Source organism: Eubalaena glacialis, chromosome 3 (assembly GCF_028564815.1).
Source record: "Eubalaena glacialis isolate mEubGla1 chromosome 3, mEubGla1.1.hap2.+ XY, whole genome shotgun sequence".
Lineage (NCBI taxonomy): Eukaryota > Metazoa > Chordata > Mammalia > Artiodactyla > Balaenidae > Eubalaena > Eubalaena glacialis.
This window is the reverse complement of record NC_083718.1, coordinates 80616804-80644501: the sequence shown is the minus strand read 5'-3', so window position 1 is coordinate 80644501 and position 27698 is coordinate 80616804. Positions and strand designations below refer to the sequence as shown.

At 46.3% G+C, this 27698-nt stretch overlaps 1 protein-coding gene and 1 pseudogene across 3 annotated transcripts; both read left to right on the top strand.

The window, feature by feature from the left end:
* Window positions 1-239: 239 nt before the first annotated feature.
* LOC133088111 (large ribosomal subunit protein uL23-like) lies at window positions 240-702 on the top strand (annotated as a pseudogene).
* Window positions 703-7125: 6423 nt separating this feature from the next.
* Window positions 7126-27592, top strand: SLC25A44 (solute carrier family 25 member 44). Of its 3 annotated transcripts, XM_061183308.1 has the most exons (5): window positions 7126-7260; window positions 8687-8873; window positions 12617-13254; window positions 21461-21588; window positions 24962-27592. In XM_061183308.1, the coding sequence occupies exons 3-5, from the start codon at window positions 12630-12632 to the stop codon at window positions 25151-25153; spliced, it is 945 nt and encodes a 314-aa protein (XP_061039291.1). In that variant the 5' UTR covers window positions 7126-7260; window positions 8687-8873; window positions 12617-12629; the 3' UTR covers window positions 25154-27592. The 3 variants fall into 3 exon arrangements, with proteins under 3 accessions (XP_061039291.1, XP_061039290.1, XP_061039292.1); XM_061183307.1 differs by lacking the exon at window positions 8687-8873; XM_061183309.1 differs by lacking the exons at window positions 8687-8873; window positions 24962-27592 and having other exon boundaries at window positions 21466-21570.
* Window positions 27593-27698: the final 106 nt, after the last annotated feature.

The window sequence follows — 27698 nt, the reverse complement described above, 5'->3', positions numbered from 1 at the left end:
AACATCACTCTGGAATGTACTCTTTCCTCAGCCTCCCACCAACATCACTCTGGAATGTACTCTTTCTCATCTCCCTCTAAGGTATAATTTAGAGGCTATCTCCTCCGTGCCATCTTCCCAGCCTGCCCCAGTCCTGGCTGATTAGTCTTCTCTAAGATTTCCCCAGCACTCACTGTCTGCATCACTCATGAGGTACTTAGACCCAACCATAAAAATGTAAAACACAGCTTTTCAGGAAGATGGCGCTGAAGGCGAAGAAGTAAGCCCCTGCCCCTCCCAAAGCCGAAGCCAAAGCAAAGTCTTTAAAGGCCAAGAAAGCAGTGTTGAAAGGCGTCCACAGCCACAAAAAAAGAATGTCTGACGTAATCTACCTTCCAACGGCCCAAAACACTGTGGCTCAGGAAGCATCCCAAATATCCTCGGAAGAGCGCCTTTCAGAGAAACAAGCTTGACCATTATGCCATCATCAAGCACCTAGTCAGCCATGAAGAAGATTGAAGACAACAACACATTGGTGTTCAATGTGGATGTCAAGGCCAACAAGTACCAGATTAAACAGGCTGTGAAGAAGCTCTAGGACATTGATGTGGCCAAGGTCAACACCCTGATAAGGCCTGATGGAGAGAAAAATGCATATGTTCGACTGGCTCGTGACTATGATGCTTTGGATGTTGCCAACAAAATTGGGATCATCTAAACTGAGTCCAGCTGGCTAATTTTAAATATAAAAGTTTTCAGTATATATATAAAAAAAGAATGTAAAACACAGAAGGGAATGGCACAAGCAGTTACCCCTGCTGGACTCTCAACATCCTGGGGGCAGGAGGTATCTCAATCCCATCTCCACAGCCTAAAGCATGAGGCACTATGCTCAAGTGAGAGGAGGCACCTGGGAAATGCTTACTGTTTATGAGAGCAAAACCTTGGTCAGTCTCATCCTACCTGACTTCTCTGCAGCCTTTGACACTGGTGACAATTCCTTCTTGTAACACTTATGCTTTGGTCTCTGGCTGCAGTGCTCTTGCTTACCTTCCTAGCTCTCTGGCCACTGCTCCTCAGGTCTTTTAAGCACTTCTCTTTTCTTATTTCCCTTGAAAATTCCCCTTGGACAATATCTTCCATGCCTATTGCTTCCACTCTCACCTCTCAACCAAGGATGCCCATTTATTCATTCAGCAAACATGCACAAAGTACTTGCTATGGTTCAGAATCTGGCCTAGGGACTTCCCCGGCGGTCCAGTGGTTGGGACTCTGTGCTTCCACTGCACGGGGCTCAGGTTTGATCCCTGGTCAAGGAACTAAGATCCTGCATGCCAGTGCAGCATGCCCACCCCCGCCCCGACCAAAAATAAAAAAGAATCTGGCCTAGACAGCTGGGGAGAAACCTGAATCAGACCTGCTTCCTACCCTCACAATCTGGCAGTAGGGACGGACTAGCAACAGTCAGAGCCCAGGGTGGGGTGGGGAAGAGGTATCGTGGGGGACAGAGTATTGCAAGCTCAGGCTTCCTGTCTCCCCCTCTAGCTACTGGTTACAGCCACCTGGATACACCACAACCATCTCTAATGCAACGTGTCCCCAGCTGAATTTATCAACCCTTTCAAACCTGCTTGCCCTCCCTTGTTCCCCATGCTAGTTAACCACACTGCGATGGAGAAGCTTGGGACCTCTTCTCTCTCACCCCCTCCACATTTAGTGGGCCACCAGTCTCATCTCCTCTTCCTCCTCCCTCTCCCTGGAATTCCTCAGCACCTCTCCATTCCCACAGGCCCAGATCACTGACCATGACGGCCAGAGCTGACCCCTGACCAGTCTCTGCCACCTTCTCCTGCTCCCATCCTGCATTCCACTCTCCGATGAAGGGTAGTTTACTTAAAAAAAACCAAAACAAACAAACAAAAAAACCTGCCTAAAACTCCAAATGGCTTTTCATTAAATCCAGAATTAAAAAAATGAAAACCCCTTGGTATGGCATGGCTTGCCTCCAGCTCCTCCATCCACATCTAGGCACTACTTGTAAATCCTGAGCCCCTCTGTACAGCTTTCTGGAAAGCTTTATTGAGTGCCTAGCTCTATTCCAGGCCTTGTGACACAGAGATGAATAGACAGTCTGCGTAGAGGAAGCAACAGTGAGGTTCTTTGGGCATGCTGTGTCTCCCATCTAGAATAGCATCTTCTCTGTGGGTTCTTCTCTATCCTCCCATGCAGAGTTAGTGACCTATGCACACTTCAGTATAACCCTTTTCATACAGTGCTGCTTTTTCATTGTGTTTCTGTGAGCCTGGCGTATGGTAAGCGCTCTCTCAATGCTGAAATCCATTCATTTATTCAACAAATATTTACTGAACACCTACTATGTGACAGGCACTGTTGGGTGCTGAGGCCAGATCAGTGAACAAAACAGACACTATTCTTGCCATCACAGAGCCTACATTCTAGTGTAGGAGAGAGATAAATAAGTAAAATAAATAAGGTACTTTATAAACAACTTTTTTTTTTTTTTGGCTGTGCGGCTTGCAGGATCTTCCCCAACTGGGCCGCAGCTGTGAAAGCCCAGAATCCTAACCACTAGGCCACCAGGGAACTTCTGATAGGGTACTTTATTTTTTAAAAAATATTTATTTATTTGGCTGCATTGGGTCTTAGTTGCAGCATGTGGGATCTTTGTGGTGGCATGTGGGCTCTTCATTGCGGCACACGGGCTCTCTAGTTGTGGCACGCTGGCTCAGTAGTTGCAGTGCGTGGGCTTAGTTGCCCCACAGATATGGGATCTTAGTTCCCCAACCAGGGATCGAACCCACGTCCCCTGCATTGGAAGGTGGATTCTTAACCATTGGACCACCAGGGAAGTCCCCCGATAGAGTACTTTAAATAGAGATGTGTTACGGAGAAAAAAATTTGAGTTGGAGAAAGAAGGTTGAGAGTGGAAGGAGCGTTTACAAGCTTAAATAGGGGATTCAGAGTAGGTCTCATTGATAAGATGATGTTTGAACAATGAAACAATGCAGTAAGTGAAAGTAGGAGCTATGTGGATGCCTGCAGAAAGAGCTTCTAGGCAGAAGCAACAGCCAATGCAAAGGCCTTGAGGCAGGAATGAGAATAGTAGATGAAATGAGAAGGATGCTGTGTGTGCATGGGGGAAGATTGTAGGACCCTGTAGGCCACTGTAGAGACTTTGGCCTTTACTGTGAATAAATGGGGGAGCCATTGGAGGATTTTGAACAGAGGAGGGACATGATCTGACTCAAAATTTAAAAGTATCACTCTGGCTGCTTTATTGTGATTGGTACATAGCAGAAGCAAGGGTGGAAGCAAAGAAACCAGTGAGGAAGCTACTGGAATAATCCAGGTGATAGATGATGGTGGCTCAGATTAGGGTGTTAGTATGTTGGTGATGGGAAGTGGTCAAGCTCTGAACATTAAAAAAATTTTTTTTAATTGAAGTATAGTTGATTTACAATGTTGTGTTAATTTCTACTGTACAGCAAAGTGATTCAGTTATACATATACATACATTCTTTTTCATATTCTTTTCCATTATGGTTTATCACAAGATGTTGAATATAGTTCCCTGTGCTGTACAGTAGGACCTTGTTGTTTATCCATTCTATATACAGTAGTTTGCATCTACTAATCCCAAACTCCCACTCCATCCTCTCCCCACCCCCCCAGCAACCACAAGTCTGTTCTCTACGTCTGTGAGTCTGTTTCTTTTTCGTAGATACATTCATTTGTGACATATTTTAGATTCCACATATAAGTGATATCATGTGGTATTTGTCTTTCTCTGTCTGCCTTACTTCACTTAGTATGATAATCTCTAGTTGCATCCATGTTGCTGCAAATGGCATTATTTTGTTCTTTTTTATGGCTGAGTAATATTCCATTGTATATATGTACCACATCTTCTTTATCCATTCATCTGTCTATGGACATTTAGGTTGGCTAATTATAAATAGTGCAATGAACATTGGGGTGAATGTATCTTTTCGAATTATAGTTTCCTCCAGATATATGCCCAGAAATAGGATTACAGGATCATATGGCAACTTTATTTTTAGTTTTTTGAGGAATGTCCATACTGTTTCCCATAGTGGATGTGCCAATTTACATTCCCACCAGCAGTGTAGCAGGGCTCCCTTTTCTCCACACCCTCTCCAGCATTTGTTATTTGTGGACTTTTTAATGATAGCCATTCTGAGTGGTGTGAGGTGGTACCTCACTGTAGTTTTGATTTGCATTTCTTTAGTAATTAGCGGTGTTGAGCATCTTTTCATATGCTTATTGGCCATCTGTATGTCTTCTTTGAAGAAATGTCTATTTAGGTCTTCTGCTCATTTTTTGACTGGATTTTTTTTTAATTAATTAATTAATTAATTAATTAATTAATTATTTTTGGCTGCATTGGGTCTTCGTTGCTGCACGTAGGCTTCCTCTAGTTGTGGCGAGCGGGGGCTACTCTTCGTTGCAGTGCGCGGGCTTCTCATTGTTGTGGCTTCTCTCGTTGTGGAGCACGTGCTCTAGGCGCACGGGCTTCAGTAGTTGTGGCATGCGGGCTCAGTAGTTGTGGCTCGTGGGCTCTAGAGCGCAGACTCAGTAGTTGTGGCACACGGGCTTAGTTGCTCCGCGGCATGTGGGATCTTCCTAGACCAGGGCTCGAACCCGTGTCCCCTGCATTGGCAGGCGGATTCTTAATCACTGTGCCACCAGGGAAGCCCTATTTATTATTTTTTACCATTTAAAAATCGAAGTATAGTTAATTTACAATGTTGTGTTAGTTTCAGGCGTACAGCAAAGTGATTCATATATATATATATATATATATATATATATATATTCTTTTTCAGATTCTTTTCCATTGTAGGTTATTATAAGATATTGAATATAGTTCCCTGTGCTATTCAGTAGGTCCTTGTTTTTTATCTATTTTATACATAGCAGTGTTAATCCCAAACTCTTAATTTATCTCTCCCCCGACCCCGGCCATGGTGAAGTCTTTTTTTTTTTTTAATTAATTAATTAATTTATTTATTGGCTGTGTTGGGTCTTCGTTGCTGCGAGCGGGCTTTCTCTAGTTGTGGTGAGCGGGTGCTACTCTTCGTTGCGGTGCGCAGGCTTCTCATTGTCGTGGCTTCTCTTGTTGCGGAGCACGGGCTCTAGGCATACAGGCTTCAGTGGTTGTGGCATGTGGGCTCAGAAGTTGTGGCTTGTGGGCTCTAGAGCGCAGGCTCAGTAGTTGTGGCACACAGGCTTAGTTGCTCTGCAGCATGTGGGATGTTCCCAGACCAGGGCTCGAACACGTGTCTCCTGCCTTGGCAGGTGGATTCTTAACCACTGCGCCACCAGGGAAGCCCCATGCTGAAGTCTTGATGCAGAATTTCTTCCCAGAGAAACCTTAGTGTTGCTCCAAACGCCTTTCAACTAACTGGATGAGGCCCACCCACATTATCAAGGTAATCTTTACTTAAAGTCAGCTGATTGTGGATGTTAACCACACCTACAAAATACCTTCACAGCAACACCTATTAGTGAATAACTAGTTACTATAGCCCTAGCCAGATTGACATAAAACTAACTTTCACACTAAGTTTGAAATGTCCATTAGATATTTTGAGGCAATTGTCAGTACAAATCTGTTGTTCAGGAGGGATCTTTCCTAGAGGTATCAAATTCTTTAATTGTAGTAAAATACACATAACATAAAATTTACTATTAGTGATATTTAGCCATTCACAGTGCTGTACAATCATTACCACTATCTAGGTCCAGAACACTTTCATCACTCCAAACGGACACTCTGTACTAATTAAGCAGTCACTCCCCACTCTTCCTCCCCCCAGTCCTTGGCAACCACTAATCCACTTACCTGCTTTTTGTCTGTATAGATTTGTCTGTTCTTCATATTTCATCTAAATGGAATTACACAATATGTGACTGTTGTGTTTGGCTTATTTCATTTAGCATAATGGTTTCAAAATTTATCCACATTATAGTATGTACCCATATTTCATTCCTTTTTTTGTTTGTTTTTTTATTCACTGTGTAATATCCCATTGTATGGGTATACCACCGTTTGTTTCTACTTTTTGGCTATAGTGAAGAGTGCTGCTGTGAACATTTGTGTACAAGTTTTTGTTTGAACACCTGTTTTCAACTCTTTTGGGTATATATTCAGAGCGAAATTGCTTGGTCATATAGTAATTTTGCTTAACATATTGAGGAACAACCAAACTGTTCCCACAGCAGCTGCATCATTGTACATTCCCACCAGCAATGTCTGAGGGTTCCAATTTTTCCACATCCTTGCTAACACTTGTTACTTTCTAGGTTCTTGTTTGCTTGCTTGCTTGCTTTAATTTTAGCCATCCTCGTGGGTGTGAAGTGGGATCTCATGGTTTGATTTGTTTTTCCCTAATGATATTGAACATCTTTTCATGTGCTTTTTGGTCACCTTTTTTGAAGAAACATCTGTTCAAGTCCTTTGCCCATTTAAAAAAATTGGGTTGTTTGTCTTTTTGTTTGTTGAGTTGTAGAAATATCTATTTTGAAATGAATCTCCACCCCCAGCCTCCCAGTCCCTTATTTAAAAGGCTCTGCCTCTTCTTTTAAATCCATGTATAAGCAGATAGTTTTAGAGCTGGAAGAGACCACTCCACCTCCAGGATGTTCCCTATTCCTGCAGTTTTCTGAGTTCCCAAACCTTAAAATTGGTTGTCTAAACTTAGTCCTTCCTGCTGCACACTGGCCTCTGTTTTGGCTCTGTAGATGAGAAAAATTACACAAAAATTTACAGATTAGATTTGAATTTAAGGATTCCAATAAATCGGAAACACAAGGTGACCCATTTAGAACAAGATCTTCAAGAAGCGCCGGGTGACTTTTAATTTCCAAGAATTAGAAAGAAAACGCATGCGCTGTAGAGCTAAGGGCATGTCGAAGCCAATGAAGGCGTGGCCTCTGCCCGAATTCAAGATGGTTCCCAGGACCTTCCACCCTTGCTGCGGGGGCGGGGCGAGAGGCTAAAGGCTCAGAACGCCATTGGTGGAGTTGCACATCGTTCATCCCCGCCCCCCGCAGGGGGCGGGAGTGACAAAGTCCCAATTTCCGGTTCCGTCAGTACCGGGAGCCCGGTCGAGATGGAGGAAGATGCGACCGGAGGCCATCAGTCGCCAGAAACAGAGGATAGCGTGGGAGCTGCGGTCTAGAGGTCCGCGCTTGGAGTTCACCTCAGACGGGGCGGAACCGCCCTGATCTGAGAAGGTAAGAAACCACCGGCTTGGGGTGCCTGAGGACTAAGGTCTCCGAGGACCTGGACCTGTCAGGGAGGCAGCGGGTGTCTGCAGTGCCCGGCTGCAATTCAGTGGGAGCCCGCCACGCAGTTTGGGGTATGAGGGGCGACTCCAACGAGTCATCTCTTCTTGTCGGAGGAGCATGAGTTTCGCTGACAGCGAAAGAAGCATGGCGAGAGGCATGGCGAGGCGGCATCTCGGGGGCCAGGACAGAAGCAGCTTAAAGGGGGTGTCATGTGTAGTAGGTGAAGAGGATTGTCATGTGGTGTCTGTCATGAGGGATCACGTGGGCACCTATGGAAGACCGAAGGAAGGCTGGGTGGAAATCGCTTCATGCCCCAGAGGGGAGGTTGTCTTGAAAGGAGAGGTTGGAGGCATGCCCGGGAACTTCCCTAAGGAAATGCATATTCATTAGGACAGGTGGGCAAGCATGTAAATATATTCACATTCATGTGGTAGATAGCTCCCAGGATGCAAAGCCTTGATGCAGTTGCAGTAAGAAGTACAGAGGAACAGAAGGAGGAAGCAAAGATGTTGTTTGCAGCACAGAAGTGGGGACCAAACCCCACGGATGTCTTGTCAGGAGTTGTAGGTGGCTATTTGATTTGGGGGGGGGTTGTTGACTGAAAAGATTTGAATGAGTCTAGAAGTCATCACTGAGCCCAGTCCTGGTGACAAGTTAGGATGGAGTCAGAGGGCTACTAACCTAGTCATAATGGTCCTGGACTCCTAGAGTAGTTGTTATCGTTGTTATAATACTGACAATCCTTAATATTTAAGGCAATACTTTCCAAACTCTGATATATGTATTAACCACCCAGAGATCTTGTGAACATGTTGGTTCTTATTCAGCAGGTCTATGGAGCATCCTGAAATTCTGTATTTCTAACAAGCTCCCAGATTATGCCCATGCTGCTGGTCTGTGCACCACTCTGAGTAGCAAAGATTTAGAGCAGCACTGTGCAGTAGAGCTTTCTGCAATGATAGAAGTGCTTTGCTGTTAACAAAGTGCTTTCACACGTTAGCTCATGTGAGTTGCACCACAGTGACATAGCTATGGCAGGCTTTATTAGCCCCATTTCACAGATGAGGAAACTGAATTTCAAAGAAGTGACTTGGTTCCAATCCTACTAGTAGGTAATGGAAGTGGAACTCAGACTTGGATCTGCTGACTACTAGTGTTCTTTTCATCGAATGACCTTACATTCCAGGTGACATTGCCTTGTCCTGAACCAGAATCTTATCTCAGAACCTAGTGAACAGTCTGGTGTGGTTTTTCTGGTACAGGGAGAGGGGAAGTGGAGAGGAGGTATACCTACTTGGGCCAGTTTGTCCCTTTCCTCTGATGGGCTCAGCAGTGGGGGTTCTGCCTCTGACATCTCATTTGATGATTTCAGGACATCCTGGGTCATCTGTTGGGTCTCCATATGAAGCACTTTAACCTTTGTGTCTAAGCTGTGTTAAAAGATGGGGGAAAATTCAGAATTGGAGCCATGCACACAAATAAGGATCTGGGAAGGAGCCATAAAGAAGCTGGGCTGATTGAATTGGAAGAAAGGAAAGCTGAAGGAAGTGAGCATACAGGTATCTGCATGGAGGATTTTCCAGAGGGTGAAACACAAGGAACTGGTTTTGATATTTCAGCGGGAAGTTTGGAGGTTAAATAACAAGGAGCATGTTGAGATCCCAACTTTTAGGAGCAACCCACCTTTCAAAGGGATAGAGGGGTTGGGTGCAGTGCCTTCCCCTTCAACTGTAGAGGCTCAGCCCTCTGTGGCATGACCCTTAGTGGCTTCTTCTGTCACCATGGCAATGGTAGAAATTACCTGCTTTGGCCGTGGAGAGTCCTCCCTTCTTTCTGGGAATTTAAAATAGACTGGCACATGTGAGAGATGGAGGAAAGTGGGGAAATGGGGCACTGGGTGCTGCTGTAGGATTTCTCATCAGGAGTTGTTGGCACTCTGTCATTCAGTTTGATAAGTTGAGACAGTGCCCACAAAACCAGGTCCTAGAACAGAGTCCTTCGTGGCTCTGGCTCTCTGCCCTGCTCAGCACACAGTATCCATGAGCTGAGCAGGAGGCCTTGCTTGAGCCCTGCCGTATTTGTCCTGTGATGACAACAGGCCTGCCCAGCCACTCAGCTCAGTCACTCCACAAGCACGCTGGGAAAGCAGAGGCAGCTCTTGGTTTCAATGGAACAAAGCCGAGAGAAATCCCTGGGCATCTGCTGCCAGGAGCTTATGCTTAACCCTTGGGTGACTGGCAGTCATGAGGGCATTAATTCTGCCTCCCAAGGGTGGGAATGACCTGGCTTTATACTGAACAGAGTGATTTGTGCTGGAATGCCTCAACTCCCATGGAGTAGAGGGCATGATGGAGTAGAGGAGCAAACTTGGCTCATATCCTGCCTCCGCTAACCAGCTGTGTGACCTTGGGCCTGTTCCTTTTAACCTATTTGTTGTACCTCAATTTCCTCATTTAGCAGAAGTGTCTTAACTGTGTAGAGGTTAAGTTGTAAGGATTACTTGAGGTAATAGGTGTTCAGTAAATCCTAGTGTCTCTCTCTCTTCTCCTCCTCTCTCAGTGGAAATGGACACATAACTTTGGGACCCTGGATGCCAAACACCCTGTTTGTCAGTGATACAGTGACCCCTTTCTCTTGAAGGGCCTTAAAGGAGAAGATTGCCGCACTGGACTTGATGGGTGTCCTGGGCTGAGGCTGGAGTGCCCACAGCAAGTGGCACATCAGTGTTCCAGGGGTTCTCCTCCTAGAACCCCATCTCTAGCTCATTTTCCATGGCCTAGAGTCTCTGTTCTGGTCAACCCAGTTGTTTCAAGCCATTGTTTCCTCCCTTTCACTGTCCACGTGTATTCCTCCATTCAAGCTGCTTTGTCCTCCTCCAGGAAGCCTGTCTTGGTTACATGTGCCTCACCCATGCCTCACCTTGAAGCTGAGGTTTTCCCTCAGCTCACATGTACTCAGTTTGCACTGCACATATCTTATACTTTAGTGAAAGTGATGCAGTCCAGCTCAGGAAATTCCAAAAAGCTAACCTTGCTTCCGCACTGATGTATATGGTAAACCAAGAGCTACTTAGGCTGGTTGGGACCTTTGGTTGGGGAAGGTGGTTGAGGATGAACTCTGGTTATACACTTGACATGAGATTTGTCAAGGCATTGGTGCTGGGACTGCCTGTGTAGAACATTTCACCTCTCTAGAGTTGTCCTTTTGATGTGGCCACCTCCTTTCCCATCCCTTAAGGATTTCTCTCAGAGCTTAGGGAGCCCCTGATTTCCTGCTTCCTGGACTTTAACTTCCCACTTTCCCCTTCTGGCTGAAAATGTCCAGTATCCTACACAGGAGCACATTACATTGTCACTATGTGTATGTCCAATATATGATGTCCTCTCATTTGACATTTCTTTTTTTTTTTTTAAATTAGTTATTCATTTATTTAATTTTTGGCTGCATTGGGTCTTCACTGCTGCACGCCGGTTTTCTCTAGTTGCTGAGAGCGGGGGCTACTCTTTGTTGCGGTGCACGGGCTTCTCATTGTGGTGGCTTCTCTTGTTGCAGAGCACGGGCTCTAGGCACATGGGCTTCAGTAGTTGTGGCACACGGGCTTCAGTAGTTGTGGCTCGAGGGCTCTAGAGCACAGGCTCAGTAGTTGTGGTGCACGGGCTTAGTTGCTCTGCGGCATGTGGGATCTTCCCAGACCAGGGCTCGAACCCATGTCCCCTGCATTGGCAGGCGGATTCTTTCTTTCTTTTTTTTTTTTTTAATTATTTTATTTTATTTTATTTATTTTTGGCTATGTTGGGTCTTCGTTGCTGCATGCGGGCTTTCTCTAGTTGGGGCGAGTGGGGGCTACACTTCATTGCGGTGCGCGGGCTTCTCATTGTGGTGGCTTCTCTTGTTGTGGAGCACGGGCTCTAGGCGCGCGGACTTCAGTAGTTGCGGCATGCGGGCTCAGTAGTTGTGGTGCACAGGCTCAGTAGTTGTGGCACACAGGCTTAGCTGCTCTGTGGCATGTGGGATCTTCCTGGACCAGGGCTCGAACCAGTGTCCCCTGCATTGGCAGGCGGATTCTTAACCACTGTGACACCAGGGAAGCCCCTCATTTGACATTTCTTAAGTTGAAAGCTCCTGATTTTATACAGTTATTACAGTTGTAAGCTTATTAGTTTTGTTTGAAACTTTAGTCAGTGGATACACTTAACATGAGGACCACATGTACATTAATTTGCCCTGGTTTCTTTATCTCTGTGTCTTACATCCATTCCCCAGAGGGATACTGTGTCCCCTTGAAGAGACTGAGTTTCTCAAAGGCAGAGTCTCTATATCTTTTCTGTCACTTGAATCTCCCGTCATTACCTAGGGGCTGAGGTTATTATTTATATGCTTGGGGATGAAAGAGGCCAAGCATGTTCTCTACCCTGTAGTTAAGACTCTTCAGGGAAACTGCTTAGCTCTCAGGTGGTTCTCTTCTTTCTCTAGAGTGAGTTATCTAATAACCAAAGAGGACTCTGACCTTTGGCTTGTTCCTAAATTTCTAACTCCTTTCATTAGAAGGAAGGGAGGTGGGGGGGGTGCCTGTGGAGTGAAAGCCCCACTTGCCTTCTTCCTCGCACTTTCTTCTAATGCAGACTGGAGAAAGTGTAAGTGTAGTGAGTGTGGGTCAGGAGGAGCTCAGAGGGGCCAGCACAGGAAACCAGAAATAAAGTAAGGTGAGTCAGCTGGTAAATGGTGGTAAAAGAGGCACCGTGCTGAGGCTCAAAGGCCCAAGGCCGAAGGCCATGCCTCCTCAGTAGGCCCAGGAGCGTCAGAAATGGAGCACTTCCCTTTAGCCTTTAGGAATCTCCAGAATGTCACTTAGTGACATCCCATTAGCCCACTTAAAGGCCAGGTGGTTGGTTTGCCCACAGCATCCTGAGCTGTCTGGGTGAGCTAGAGAAGGAAAAGGAGAATGGGCCATGACACCAGGGCCTGGGCAGAGGCAGAGAGACCAGAATAGATGATCTGATAAGCTGGGGGTAGGGAGCTGAGGTGGGAGTGGGCCCACGGGAGTGAGGTGAGAAACAATTTTCAGAAGAGGGGTCCTGAATTGGGACAGACCGGTAAAGGAGAGAGAAGAGGGCACTATCCCGATCCATGAAGGAAGAATCAGGCAGGGGTTGGCAGAGCCAGACTGGGTGAAGTCTAAACTTTTGAGAAGTGAGTACCCCAGGAGCTGAAGCCTGAGAATGGGGTTTCAGAGCCCATCCAGGAGGGGAAAGTGCAAATTCTGATCTCCTTCACATTCCCTCCACCCTGCTCAAATCCCCAGGTCTCCAGGCACAATGGAGGACAAACGTAACATCCAGATCATCGAGTGGGAACACCTGGACAAGAAGAAGTTCTACGTGTTTGGTGTGGCAATGACAATGATGATCCGTGTCAGCGTCTACCCATTCACCCTCATCCGCACTCGCTTGCAGGTTCAGAAAGGCAAGAGCCTCTACCATGGGACCTTTGATGCCTTCATCAAGATCCTACGGGCAGATGGTGTGACTGGCCTCTACCGGGGGTTCCTGGTCAACACTTTCACCCTCATATCTGGCCAGTGCTATGTTACCACTTATGAGCTCACCCGGAAGTTTGTAGCTGACTACAGCCAGAGCAACACAGTCAAGTCACTGGTGGCCGGTGGCTCGGCCTCTCTCGTGGCTCAGAGCATCACGGTGCCCATTGATGTGGTCTCCCAGCACCTGATGATGCAGCGCAAGGGTGAGAAAACGGGCCGCTTCCAAGTGCGAGGGAATCCAGAGGGACCAGGGGTAGTTGCCTTTGGCCAAACCAAGGACATCATCAGGCAGATCCTGCGGGCTGATGGACTTCGTGGCTTCTACCGGGGCTACGTGGCTTCGCTGCTTACTTACATCCCAAACAGTGCTGTCTGGTGGCCCTTCTACCACTTCTATGCAGGTGAGCAGGGACCAGGAGGGTGGGGGTGGAGGATGGTTACTAATGGACAGAGATGCTGTTGCTCTGTGCGTGTTGGAGTGAGGGATTTAATGGGAGACTGGACCATTCATACAGCAAACATTTGAATCCAGGAGGATTCAGAGATGAGTAAGACGTGGTTCTTCCCTTCAAGGAGCTAATATTATAGTGGAGGGAATCAGACAAGTAAAGTATATGACTGTAGGACATAGAGTATGTTCTCGATGCATCAGGATCAACTAAGGTTAGTGGAATATTGGCAGAGAATCTTAAGGTGGGGAGGGACAAAATCCATAGGATTTAAAGATGAAAGCAATGGGTAACGGTGAGCTTTTGAGTTGGATGCCTTTCCTTACTATTTTTTTTTTTACATTTTTTTCTTTTTTTAAAAAATTAATTTATTTATTTTATTTATTTATTTTTGGCTGCGTTGGGTCTTCGTTGCTGCGCATGGGCCTTCTCTAGTTGCAGCGAGCAGGGGCTATTCTTCACTGCGGTGCGCGGGCTTTTCATTGCGGTGGCTTCTCTTGTTGCAGAGCACAGGCTCTAGGTGCGCGGGCTTCAGTAGTTGTGGCACGTGGGCTCAGTAGTTGTGGCTCACGGGCTCTAGAGCGCAGGCTCAGTAGTTGCGGCGCACGGGCTTAGTTGCTCCGCGGCATGTGGGATCTTCCCGGACCAAGGCTTGAAGCCCTGTCCCCTGCATTGGCAGGCGGATTCTTAACCACTGCGCCACCGGGGAAGCCCCTTCTTTTTTTTTAAATAGATTTATTTTATTTGTTTATTGGCTGCGTTGGGTCTTCCCTTGCTGTGCGCGGGCTTTCTCTAGTTGCCATGAGTGGGGGCTACTCTTCATTGCGGTGTGAGGGCTTCTCATTGCAGTGGCTTCTCTTGTTTCAGAGCACAGGCTCTAGGCGTGCAGGCTTCAGTAGTTGTGGTGCACAGGCTTAGTTGCTCCGCGGCATGTGGGATCTTCCCGGACCAGGGCTCGAACCCATGTCCCGTGCATTGGCAGGCGGATTCTTAACCACTGCGCCACCAGGGAAGCCCCTACTTACTATTTTTAAATTAAGTTCAAGGGACTTCCCTGGTGGTTCAGTGGGTAAGACTCTGCACTCCCAATGCTAGAGGGCCTGGATTCGATCCCTGGTTGGGGAACTAGATCCCGCATGCGTGCCGCAACTAAGAGTCCGCATGCCACAACTAAAGATCCTGCACACCGCAACAGGGATCCCTCATGCCGCAACTAAGACCTGGTGCAGCCAAAATAAATAAATAAATATTTAAATTAAGTTCAAGGTGTGATACAATCTTGAACCTCTCTACTCCTGTAATGTATTTTTGTTCACAAGGCATTACTTGTTAAGTATTTCCCAGAAATGGGATTTCTAGGTCAAAAGATAACATTTTTGAGGGCCTCAATAAACATACTGCCAGATTTCCTTCTGAAAGGGCAAAGCACATTGTCAAGAGCAGGACCTGTGTGTGCCTGCTACCCTGCAATATCTGTAGCTTTGGGTAACTACCAAACGCCAGTTAGGGCAGCCTGTGCTTGCAGCCTCCCAAATCCCTGCTGCTGGCTCCTAAGCCTTGGCAGTAGGCATTCTGTCCCATCCCACCTGGAACTTTTCTGACCAAATTGTAATGACTTCCTAACCTATAATCACCTTGTTTCTATGTCACTGTACTTTTCTGGTTCTTTTCTTTTTTTTTTAAGATTTATTTATTATTTATTTATTTTATTTATCATTTTTGGCTGCGTTGGGTCTTAGTTGCGGCACGCGGGATCTTCGTTGCAGCACGCAGGATGTTTTTCTTGCGGCGCGCGGTCTCTTCATCGTGTCACGCAGGCTTCTCTAGGTGTGGCATGCGGGTTTTCTCTTCTCTAGCTGTGGTGTGCAGGCTCCAGGGTGCATGGGCTCTGTAGTTTGCGGCATGCAGGCTCTAGTTGAGGCACGCGAGCTCAGTAGTTGTGGCGCGGGCTTAGTTGCCCCGTGGCATGTGGGATCTTAGTTCCCTGACCAGGGATCAAACCTGCGTCCCCTGCATTGTAGGGCAGATTCTTTACCACTGGACCACCAGGGAAGTCCCCCTTCTATTTTTCTAATTGTACTTTTTTTTTTTTTTGGTAGCTCTGTCTCTTCTTGTGTTTAACACAGTCTTTCATCTGGAGTATTTGGTAAAATTCAGATACGTGGACTCCACCTCGACCCTTTGTATCAGATTCTTTGGGAATGGATGCTGGCAATCTTAATGTTAGAGAAACTTCCTAGGAAACGTGAGCATTTTCTCTGGAGTCTGTCCTCACTCCTGTTTCCTCATTTGATTTCATTTACAGTTAGAGTTGTCCTTTTCTAATATGTCCAAAATTTCTATTTCTGTTCCCAAACTTACCTGTCCAGAGCTCTGGACAGACATCCTGACTGTTGGACCTTTTGACCTGGAGGCATGCACTTACATCTGAAATTTTTTTCAATTAACTATTTTACTTCTTTTTTTTAAGAAATCTCCATTTTAATTTTAATTAATTAATTAATTAATTTATGGCTGTGTTGGGTCTTCGTTTCTGTGTGAGAGCTTTCTCTAGTTGCGGCAAGTGGGGGACACTCTTCATCGCGGTGCACGGGCCTCTCACTATCGCGGCCTCTCTTGTTGCGGAGCACAGGCTCCAGATGCGCAGGCTCAGTAGTTGTGGCTTACGGGCCCAGCCGCTCTGCGGCATGTGGGATCTTCCCAGACCAGGGCTCGAACCCGTGTCCCCTGCATTGGCAGGCGGATTCTCAACCACTGCGCCACCAGGGAAGCCCCAATTAACTATTTTTCATCCCAAGCTGGCTTTCTCTTCTGACTCACTTTCATGTGTCAGTGGCCATGTTATTCTCCAAATCACTGAGACTGAGGCCTTGGGCATAGTGCTTGGCCCCTTTTCCTTGTCCCCACATCTAGTCCTGGTGACCCTGGAATGTCTTGTCCAACTTTCTCTCCATTCCCACTGCCTTTCCTGGAAACCATGCTCTGTCCCTACCCTCTTGGACTGTTGCATCAGCCTTCTAGCTGTTCCAAGTCTCTTCCTTCCTATCTACACACAAGTCCCTAATGGATTAACTTTATTTATTTATTTTTTTAAATTTATTTATTTATTTATTTTTGGCTGCTTTGGGCCTTCGTTGCTCCGCGTGGGCTTTCTCTTGTTGTGGTGAGTGGGGGCTACTCTTCATTGCGGTGTGCGGGCTTCTCATTGCGGTGTGCGGGCTTCTCATTGCGGTGGCTTCTCTTGTTGCAGGGCACGGGCTCTAGGCGCGAGGGCTTCAGTAGTTGTGGCTCGTGGGCTCTAGAACACAGGCTCAGTAGTTGTGGCGCACGGGCTTAAGTTGCTCCACGGCATGTGGGATCTTACCGGACCAGGGCTCGAACCCGTGTCCCCTGCATTGGCAGGTGTATTCTTAACCACTGTGCCACCAGGGAAGTCCCCCTAATGGATTAACTTTAAACTCTGGTTGTGATGTTCAGTAGCTCCCACTGCTTACTCAGTAAAATCCAAACTCTTCAGCCTGGCTTCACCTTCCCTTTTCGGTGAAACATCCTGCTGTTTCCCTATGTATAGTCTATGCTGCAGCCAGACCAGTTCACATACCATTCCTCCACCGTGCATCATCTTTCCCACCTCTGCTGTGTTCATATCCCTCTGCTAGATGCCGTCCAGGTCCACTTACCCTGGTGAAATCATGACTCATTGCCTCCTCTCCCACCCTCTCCATGTAGCTCTCAACTCAGAAATGATCTTTCCCTCCTTTCAACCCCCATGACATTGCTTCAGTCTTAAGACAGTTAGAACATTTGCCTTGATGTTATTTGTATGTGCCTATCTCTTCTATTATTTGCACAGGTTCTTCTTTTTTCTTAACGCTTTTTTTCCCCCAGCTTTATTTTGATATAATTGACTGGAAAGTTTCTTGGAAGGGGGTGGAAACTAACATTTACTGAATACCCACTGTGTGCCACACTCTGTGACACTGTGTGTCTCAGGGTCTGGTGAATTGTAAGTGCTCAGTAAATATTTGTTGAGAGAGTAGACTGGTTTTTGTCACTCCATTTTGCTTAAAATCTACCAATGCTGCCTTATGGGTATTTACAATAAAATCTAATGCTTCTCACGGTCAATACAGGTCTATGTGATCTGGTCCCTGTCTGCTTCTCCAGCCCCATCTTGTGCTCCTCTCCCCTTACTCACTCTGGTCCATTCTCACTGCCCTTCTCTCAGTTCCTGAGACACACCAAGCTCTGTTCTCACCTCAAGGCCTTTGCAGATACTGTTCTTTCTGCCTGGAATACCCTTTCCCCTGTTGTTTGTGTGTCTGGGTCCTTCTCATGCTTCAAGCCTCAGCGTACATGCCATCTTTGCAAAGAAGACTTCTTTTTTTTTAAAATTAATTAACTAATTAATTTGTAAATTTTTGGCTGCGTTGGGTCTTTGTTGCTGCGCGCGGGCTTTCTCTAGTTGCGGAGAGCGGGGGCTACTCTTCATTGCGGTGTGCGGGCTTCTCATTGCGGTGGCTTATCATGTTGTGGAGCACGGGCTCTAGGTGCACAGACTTCAGTAGTTGTGGCACACAGGCTTCAGTAGTTGTGGCTCGCAGGCACTAGAGCACAGGCTCAGTAGCTGTGGCGCACGGGCTTCGTTGCTCTGTGACATGTGGGATCTTCCCAGACTAGGGATCGAACCCGTGTCCCCTGCACTGGCAGGTGGATTCTTAACCACTGCGCCACCAGGGAAGTCCCAAGAAGACTTCTTTACCCAGTTGGAAAGAGGGCTTTTCTTGTTTTCTTTTTTTAATTTATTTATTTTTAAATTTTATTTATTTATTTATTTTGGCTGTGTTGGGTCTTCATTGCTGCGTGCAGGCTTTTCTCTGGTTGCGGCGAGGGGGGCTACTTTTCATTGTGGTGCTCGGGCTTCTCATTGTGGTGGCTTCTCTGGTTGTGGAGCACAGGCTCTAGGCGCGTGGGCTTCAGTAGCTGTGGCACGTGGGCTCAGTAGTTGTGGCTCATGGGCTCTAGAGCACAGGCTCAGTAGTAGTGGCGCACAGGCTTAGTTGCTCCGCGGCATGTGGGATCTTGCCAGACCAGGGCTTGAACCCGTGTCCCCTGCACTGGCAGGTGGATTCTTAACCACTGTGCCACCAGGGAAGCCCTGTTTTCTTTTGTAGCACCTTATTTTCCTTAATAGCACTTGTCATAATTTGCAATTATTTTATCCCCAATTTCCACCCAGCTCCTTAATTAGACTGTAAGTTCCATGAAGGCATTTTCCTGTTCATTTCTCTGTTTTATGTCTAGTGCTTTCACGGTGCCTGGCATATAGTAAGCATTAAATAAATACTTATATTACTTGTCCGAAGTCATTTAGCCAGGAAGGACTTTAACCAAGTCAACCTGGGTTTATCTTCTGCCTTGCAGATAATAGATGCCCAATAAATGCTTGTTGAATGAATAATGGAGAAGGAAAGCCATGGGGCTCTTTCCTCCACCCTCTTGCCTTTGTTTTTTCATCCTCTTCCTAAACCCCAGAAAAATGGCATGTGTGCATGATTAGAATTGGGATCTGAATCCCACTGCAGCTTGCAGGCCTGGACCAAGGCAGACAGATCCAAGGAGGCTGGCAGTACCAGTCCAGATGCTGCCTTCCAGTGGCTGTGAAATGTTTACTTCTCAGGAGCAACAAGACACCCTTGAGGCGGAGCCACCAGTTCACTTTGTTTCTTTCTGTATGCTGACCTTGGGGAAGAAAGTGATTAGAAATCCAGGGGAGAGGTGGTTCTGGTAGGGCTTAAGGAATTCTGTCATGCCTTCAGACTTGGAAGCCCTCTCTTCTGTCCTGCCAACCTCCACCCTCCTACTTGTTTCCTAATCTTTAGTTGCCTGGCCGTAAATTACCAAAACTAGGAGCATGAGAAAAAAAAAATTATTATTTTTTTAAATCGAAGTATAGTTGATGTATAATAGTTTATAAATTACAGGTGTACAATATAGTGATTCACAATTTTTAAACGTTATACTCCATTTATAGTTATTACAAAATATTTGCTATATTCCCTGTGTTGTATAATATATCCTTGTAGCTTGTTTGTACTTCTTAATCCCCTACCCCTATATTGCTCCTCCCCCCAAGAAAAAATTCTTAAAGGTATTATGGTGACTGAATTGTACAGAGAAAACTGAGAGGGAATCTTGGAGATGATAAATCTATTTTACATCCAGTCGCACTCAGAGTAAAAGCCAAAGTCCATGCAATGGCTTCAGGGCCCTACCTCTTAGACCTCATCTACTGTTCTTTCCCTCATTCATTTGGCTGCAGGCATACTGGCCTTGCTGCCAAAGACCTCAGGCCTGCTCATGCCTCAGGGCCTTTGCATAGGATGTTACCTCTGCTTGGAAAGTTCTCCCCACAGATCGATAAGGCTTATACTATCCTTTAGGGCTTTGCTTAAACTTCACCTTCTACCCTTTCTGCCCTTGGCATTCCTTATCTCCCTTTCCTGCTTTATTTTTTTCTATAATTAGCACACATCATGTCTGACGTAGCTGTATATTTTGCTTTTGATTTATTTATTGTCTGTTTTCCCCTACTAGAATGTAAGTTTCATAAGGGCAAGGATTTGAGGCTCTTTTATTCACTGTTGTATCTTTAGAACCCAAGGTGACTGGCTGATGGTAATCACTCAATAAATCTTTGTTGAATAAATGAACGAACTCTTGTCTCTTACCTCCAGAGAGGGAAAAGCAAAATAATTCAACTGCAGGTGAACTTCCTAGTGACACTGGGATTGGGTGAATCTGGGTATTATTCCATCTTCTTCATCAGCATTTTGAAAAATGAATTTTCCTTTCTTTTTTTTTTTAAATTTATTTATTTATTTATTTTTGGCTGTGTTGGGTCTTTGTTGCTGCGCGCGGGCTTTCTCTAGTTGCGGCGAGTGGGGGCTACTCTTCCTTGTGGTGCGCCAGCTTCTCATTGCGGTGGCTTCCCTTGTTGCGGAGCACGGGCTCTAGGCACGTGGGCTTCAGCAGTTGTGGCACGCGGTCTCAGTAGTTGTGGTTTGCGGACTCTAGAGCTCAGGCTCAGTAGTCGTGGCGCACGGGCTTATTTGCTCCACTGCATGTGGGATCTTCCCGGTCCAGGGCTCGAACCCGTGTCCCTTGTATTGGCAGGCAGATTCTTAACCACTGTGCCACCAGGGAAGTCCAATTTTCCTTTCTTGATATAGGCTGAAGAAAAGTTTTCACTGTAGGATATGATTTTCTCTTTTAATTGTAATTGTTTTTATTTTTTGAAACATTCACATGGTTCAAAATTCAAAAGGTAGGAAAGGGTATGCAGTGAAAACACTCCTCACCTACCACAGTCACCCAGCTTCCTTCCTTAAAGACAATCAGTGTTACCAATTTTTAATGTATCTTACCAGTTATCTAGTGCACGTATAAGAAAATATGTGGTGTGTGCTTTTCTAGCCAGTGAGTTGTGAAAAGTAGAGCATAAGCATAAGAGTTTTACATCAGGAGTGATTTCTGAAAGGAGTCAGCAAGCAAAGAGGTTTTGAAATCCCCTTCTCCAGAGGAATTTTGTCCTGTGCAAAATGACTTCTGGAAGGGGCCTGAGATTTAAAAATTTTTGTTGGTTCAGGGCTTCCCTGGTGGCGCAGTGGTTAAGAATCCGCCTGCCAATGCAGGGGACACCGGTTTGAGCCCTGGTCCAGGAAGATCCCACATGCCAGGGAGCAACTAAGCCTGTGCGCCACAACTACTGAGCCTGTGCTCTAGAGCCTGCGAGCCACAACTACTGAGCCCGTGTGCCACAATTACTGAAGCCTGCATGCCTAGAGCCCGTGCTCCGCAACGAGAAGCCACTGCAACGAGAAGCCCGCGCACTGCAATGAAGAGTAGCCCCCACTCGCCACAACTAGAGAAAGCCCGCGTGCAGCAACGAAGACCCAGTGCAGCCAAAAATAAATAAATTTATTAAAAAAAATTTTTTGTTGTTGTTGGTTTAGATGGAAGCAAAGATGGGAGTTATAGGGTCTAAGGTGGCTAAGGATGGAGGGTTTGTCATCGTTGGGCCAACTTGTAGAAAAGGTTTGGGGGCGCATGGGGTGGAACCTCATGTCTTGAGAAATTATCTTTCCCTTGATTCCAGAGCAGCTCTCGTCCCTCTGCCCTAAGGAGTGCCCTCACATCGTCTTTCAAGCCATCTCGGGGCCTCTGGCTGCAGCCACTGCTTCCATCCTCACCAATCCCATGGATGTCATCCGAACCCGAGTACAGGTAAGACCAGTCTTCTCCCCTACCCTGCTCCCAGATAAACCATTAGAAGTGTGATCCTCAGGCCCTCAAGTGTATCCTGACCTCTTTGTGTCATGGCCCTCTAGTCTAGCCAGCCTTCTCCTGGTCATCCAAGCCTCTTCCTTGTGGTTATGCTTACCATCTACAGAAACCAGCTGAGCACTTTGAATCACCTAGAATGTTTCTGTCATCCTGTCTGCTACCTTGCATGCCTCTACTCCTTTCCTTGCCCATGCCTCTAGGAATTCTTACTGCTTTCTTCTAGGCTTTCATCATAATAGCGTAGCCTATCAACCACCTTTTCCTTACCTTGTAGCTTTGTGGTTATTAGAAATATGATTTTAGTTAATTTCGTAAGTCCATCTAGCTTCTCCACTTGGCTATGTGCTCTCTACAGTGAAAATGACTGTCCTTGAACAGGTTTCACAGATTGTTCTGTGTGGACTCAGCACAAACACAGACAAAGCCCTGGGTGGTGGTGTCCAGAAATTATAGTCCCTGTCTTTAGTCAGCTTAATGACAATTTCACAGCCCCGAGTCCAAGGAAGTAGAATCTGAATGATGATGTATAATATACACGTGGTAGGTTTTGCTGTATAAAGCTTTAGGTGGAGGGACTTACCTGGTGGTCCAGTGGGTAAGACTCCGCGTTTCCAATGCAAGGGGCCTGGGTTCGATCCTTGGTCGGGGAATTAGATCCCACATGCATGCTGCAACTAAGAAGCCCGCATGCCACAACTAAGAAGCCCGCATGCCGCAACTAAGACCCAGTGCAGCCAAAAAAAAAAAATAAATAATAATAAAATTTAAAAATAAATAATAATAAAAGAAAATAAATAATCATTAAATAAATAAATATTTTTAAAAAAGCTTTAGGTGGAGAGAATGGGGGAATTTTAATATCTGATTTGGGTAACTTAAGAGGACAGCTGTCCAGGAGAGTGGGGTCATTGAGTTACAGTGAGAAGGAGAGGGAAGGAAAATAACCTTAGCAGATGGAGGTGAAGTCAGCTTCCCTGATACCAGGATGTTGGGATGGAGGTGGCTGGTAAATCTAGGTACAGTTGACTCTTGAACAATATGGAGTTTAGGAGCACTGACACTCCGCACAGTTGAAAATTCAAGTATAACTTGGCCCTCTGAATCTGTGGTTCGCCATCCACAGATCGCATAGTACTGTAGTGTTTTTTTTTTTTTTAAGTATAAATAAAAATGAATTTTTACTTAAATCATTTTGGTATAGATTATAGTCAAATATATTTAAACACATTGTGGGTAATATAAGCAGGCAGTTCAATTTTAAATTCAATTTTTTAGGTAGTAACTCTGCTACCTATGTACAATTTTGATGTATTTCCAGAGAAGTAAAATAATCTCTTTAAATTTAATGCTAGCATAAGCATGGAATTCTTAAATTAACCAAGTGTGTACTTTAGAGAAACAGGAATATATCTTGACATGTTTAGAGAGATATGCAATCCATAAAGGTTAAATAGCAATGGTAAAGTCTTCCCGGTTATTATATTTATTTAATTTATTTATTTTTAAAATTTTTATTGGGTACTGTAGTGTTACTTGTTACTACTGAAAAAAAAAAAACTGCATATCTGTGGACCCATGCAGCTCAAACCCGTGTTGTTTGAGGGTCAGCTGTGTATTGGTCCCTAGGAAAGCATGCGCCCCCTCCACGACCCACAAGTTTGAAAATGAGTGGCATCTGATTGGTTTGCAAATAATAAAGTGTATAGGTTCCATCCTTATTCTCTCCTGAGCCTTGTTCTGGGTGTTCCATGAGGAGATTCAAGGGAAAGGACAGGTCCTTACTTTGAGGAGTTCCCAGGCTGGAAGAGACAGCACATATGAGGACCAGGGCCATAGCTAAAAAAGCCCTTGACGTGGCTGTGGATAAGTGGAGGATTAGGGGAGCACAGGTGGTCAGAGGAAGAAGGGAAAGACGGAATGTGGAGGAGGGCGCTAAAGGAGGCAGAGAGGAATGGGGAGACGTTCTTAGTCAGAGATGGGACCACCTTGTGAATAGAGGGAAGTATAACAAGGAGTGTGTCTGTCCTGCATTGGCTGAAGGTATGAAGGGGGTAATCTCTAAAAGTGTAATTTGGTGGCAGGTATGGGGGTGGGGGGGGAAGAAGAGGGCAGGACTATTAAGAAAAAAGAGAAAAAAGATTCCAGTATGATAGGGAAGACAGGTCACAGGGTGTGTGGGAGATGACAGGGTTGGAGGGGGAGGACTCTAGCCATGGGGCTTCAGAGGGATTGAGATGATCAGAATCAAAATCACTGGTAGAGAGAGCTGAGACAGGCTGGGACCTGGGCCCCTTTGCTGCAGTGCTGCAGTGCTTGCACCTGGACACACCTCTCCTCGAGCAACAGAATACAAAGAAACTATATGGGACTAAAAACAACTGCGTGCATGCCCAGTTGGGGCAAATTCTGGACCCAAAAGAAACAAAGAAACCAAAAAACCCAACTGCCACTTTTGAAGTGCGGGGAGCAAAAGCAGGGTACTGTGCATGCTCCCTGCACACACCACCACCTAAGGGGCAGCAAAATACCTAAGCTACCCCTCTGGCCGGCCACCCCTCTGGCCCGACTCCTGGGCACACCCCTACCCTCACCCCATATAAGACCTAAGCCACCCCTCTGCCCCAACTCCTGGACACACCCTTACCCTCACCCCATATAAGAAACAAGCTTACCCCCCCTTTGGGGAGTGAGCCAGCAAAGGAAGCTGTTGTTTGTTCTTGCTCCCCTCTCGTGCAGCAGGGGCCCCAATAAAGCCTTGTCTGACTTTCTTGTCTGGCCTCTAGTCAATTTCTGTTGCTTCCGGAAGGCCAAGAACCCTGGTCCGTAACAGAGCTGCAGAGGCCCTTAGAGGTGATTTAATCCAGCCTCCCTGAGACCAGAGAGAAGCACCTGGTCCAAAGACTCATCACTATGTAGTTTATCTAATGATATTGATTATAACTAACATTATTGAATACTTAACTGTCTGCCAGGCACTGTTCTCAGCATTTACAAGTATTCTTTTGTTTGCTTCGTAGAACAACCACACAGGGTAGGTATTATCATTACTATTTTATATTTGAGGAAACGGGTGCAAAGTGTTAAGTAAAGTACCTGAGATTATGCTGTTAGTAAACTGCGGAGCAGAATTCATACCAGGCAGTCTGGCACCAGAGCCCATACTCAGTCACTGTGCTGAACTGTCCCGCAGAAGCAGAGTCCAGCCCTCTGACTCGCAAGTCTAATTCTTTCCACTTTAGCCTAAGGCAGAGGGAGATTGGGTAGAGGGGCTTTGACTGCAGACCGTCGTCCTCCAATGCATTGACTTTTCCAGGTTGAGGGCAAGAACTCCATCATCCTGACCTTCCGACAGCTGATGGCAGAAGAGGGGCCTTGGGGCCTCATGAAAGGCCTCTCCGCCAGAATCATCTCAGCCACGCCCTCAACCATTGTCATTGTGGTGGGCTACGAGAGCCTCAAGAAACTCAGCCTCCGACCTGAGCTGGTGGACTCAAGACACTGGTAACCAGTGATGGGGAGAGAAGCCTGCTGTTTCCCACACTACTCTGGGTCGGGGGCAGAGAGGAGAGGGTAGCACCCTCTTCAGGTGCCCCACCACGTACCGAGTCCGGCCCTGGGTCAAGGACAGAGACTTTGAACTGCTCTTGCTGAAGAGGCTCCACGCCTGGATCCCCTGCTCTCATTATTTTTAAATTTTCTTGCCAAACTGGGCTCACTCATTCAGTACAGGTACTGTCCTGCCCTAAGGAAATCCACTCTCCCTGCCAATCCCACTCCATCCATCCCCTGCCAACCCATCTCTGCCTTCCCCCTCCATCTGTGTCCCTGAGATCCTGAGAAGAGCTGCACATAGAACTTGCTTACTACCACTGGTTCTTCCTCTTGGGCTTTCAGCCCAGATTCCAAGCAGTTGCCATCAGCCCTTTCCTGCTTCATCTCTTAGGCTTGCTTATTTTTATTTTGGGACTGAGCTGCCCACCAGACTACTCTGCTTTTCCCTGCCACTGGGGGCAAGGTGCCAGGCACTTTTGCACAGGGAGTGGGAGCAGCAAAAACCTCTGGTTCTCCAGAGCACTCATCCTCTCTTTGGAGAGTTATTAGGTTGGGGAGAAATGTTGATACTTTATTTTGTGTGTGTATTTTTCTGTGAACCAGGCTACTGTCTTAGTCCTGCTAAAGCACCAATCCTGCAGTCAGAGCCCACCCCTTCCTCAGACAGGTGGAAAAATATCATGTAGCTTTTCCCTCAATCCCAGTTATCTATCCCTCCCAGTCCCTTCAGTCCCAGCAGCCCCAGGATATATAAGCTGTTTTTTTCTTCTGGCCCAGATGACTACAGTGGTGGGCACAGCTCTAAATAGATCAGACTGTCTGGCACACACTGGACTTGGAACATTACCCTGAAAAGTCTGGTTGAGAGAGTAGTTGGTTTGGAAAGTGACAGGAGGATATGTGTGCCCTAGCGCATCTCCCTCGACCAGCTGAGCCAAACCTAGGAGAGGGCAGTGGAGGTTCTCAGCCCCAGGCAGTCATGACACACATATATACCCCAATCACTTGGACTCACAGAAACAGATGTTGTCTCACAATGGGAATCTCTGAGATGTGGAACTGTTTGTGTTTTTCTTCTCTCCGATCTGAGGAGTCATCCTGGTCATGGTACCCTCTGGAGGGATGCTTGGAGGCGGGTAAAGGGCGGGTCAGGAACTCACCCAATACCAGGACCACTGCATTTACCAGCCTGATACTGCCGAGATGATCTGTTGAAGCTCTCAGGAGCTAGATGATGAGTGCTCCTTCCCTGCCTCATCCTTCCCCCACAACACACACCTCCTCTACCAAGCTTGTGTTGCAGGTGAGGAGAGGTGCAGTAAATGGAATGAGAAGAAGGCATATCAAACCCTGCACTTTTACTTGAGACATCTGGCTTGGATGACCCTTCAAACTTTCTTATTGGTCCCACCCCCTGGGAGAGGCCATGGTGCCAATTTGAAAGGTGCTAGCTACCTGAAGCCTTGATATTTCTTATGGCTGCCCCACATTCTATCCCCCAGGCAAGATCAGAATCTGAATTCTCTACCTTCACCACCACCACTGCCCATCTTGGGCTCTATCTTTGAGGGTTATTTTCTCTTTCACTTATTTTTATTTTTGTCTGTCCCTTCTTGCACTTTGTCAAGAGTCCTCCAATTTCTATTCACAAATGGTCATCCAAAGGGTTGGGCCCACAGATCATTCTGAATCTTCCTGCCTCTCAGTCACTCCTTTACCCTAAGAACCACCAACATAAAAGAAGCCAGGGGTCCCTCCTTTCTCTTTAAACTCATCCTAGTGAGACCTATGGAGGTTAGTTTTCTCAGCTCCACACCTTCCCGTCCCTAGAGTCTTGTCTTCAGTCCTTCCCCACCATTGCAAAGTGGGTAAAGTATCATGGACAGGAGGTAGTCTCCTGCTTCTCATGTCTTAGGTTGTTTCCATCCCAGACTCCTCCAGACTCTTTCTTCTATTTTCTTGTACAGTATTTCCGTCTTTCACCTGTTTCCTCTCTCTCTCTCTCTGTCACACACACAGTTTTAAAGGATGATGGGCATTTACTAAAAGGGACCCCTGGCCCCTACTTTCCCATCTAATATTTTAGGGACTGGGATTCGGTTTGGTTAAAATGTCTTGGTGGGGGTGGGAGAGTGGGCTTCCATTTTCCCAGGACCATGGATCTGGACCAATTGGAATTTTTAATGTATTGGTCTGTAGCCAAAATTGGAAGAAACTTTCGGAAGACTGGGCAAGACGGGAAACCTGATGGGAGTATTTAAGGACAGGGGAATAAAGTGCAGATGCAGTTAACATTTGATAAAGTGGACTCGTGAATATTAACAACGAACATTGACTGTTGCACTGTATGAAGTCTCCGAAGTGTAATTAAACGTTTTTATTGAGTCCTTCAGCTTTGCGCTTATTTTGCACGCTTGCCGAGAAAGTATGATACGTAAGTGTATCGTTCTTGTATTAATATGTGTGTAACCCTCCGCCTCCGGCAGTTTCCCCTCCCC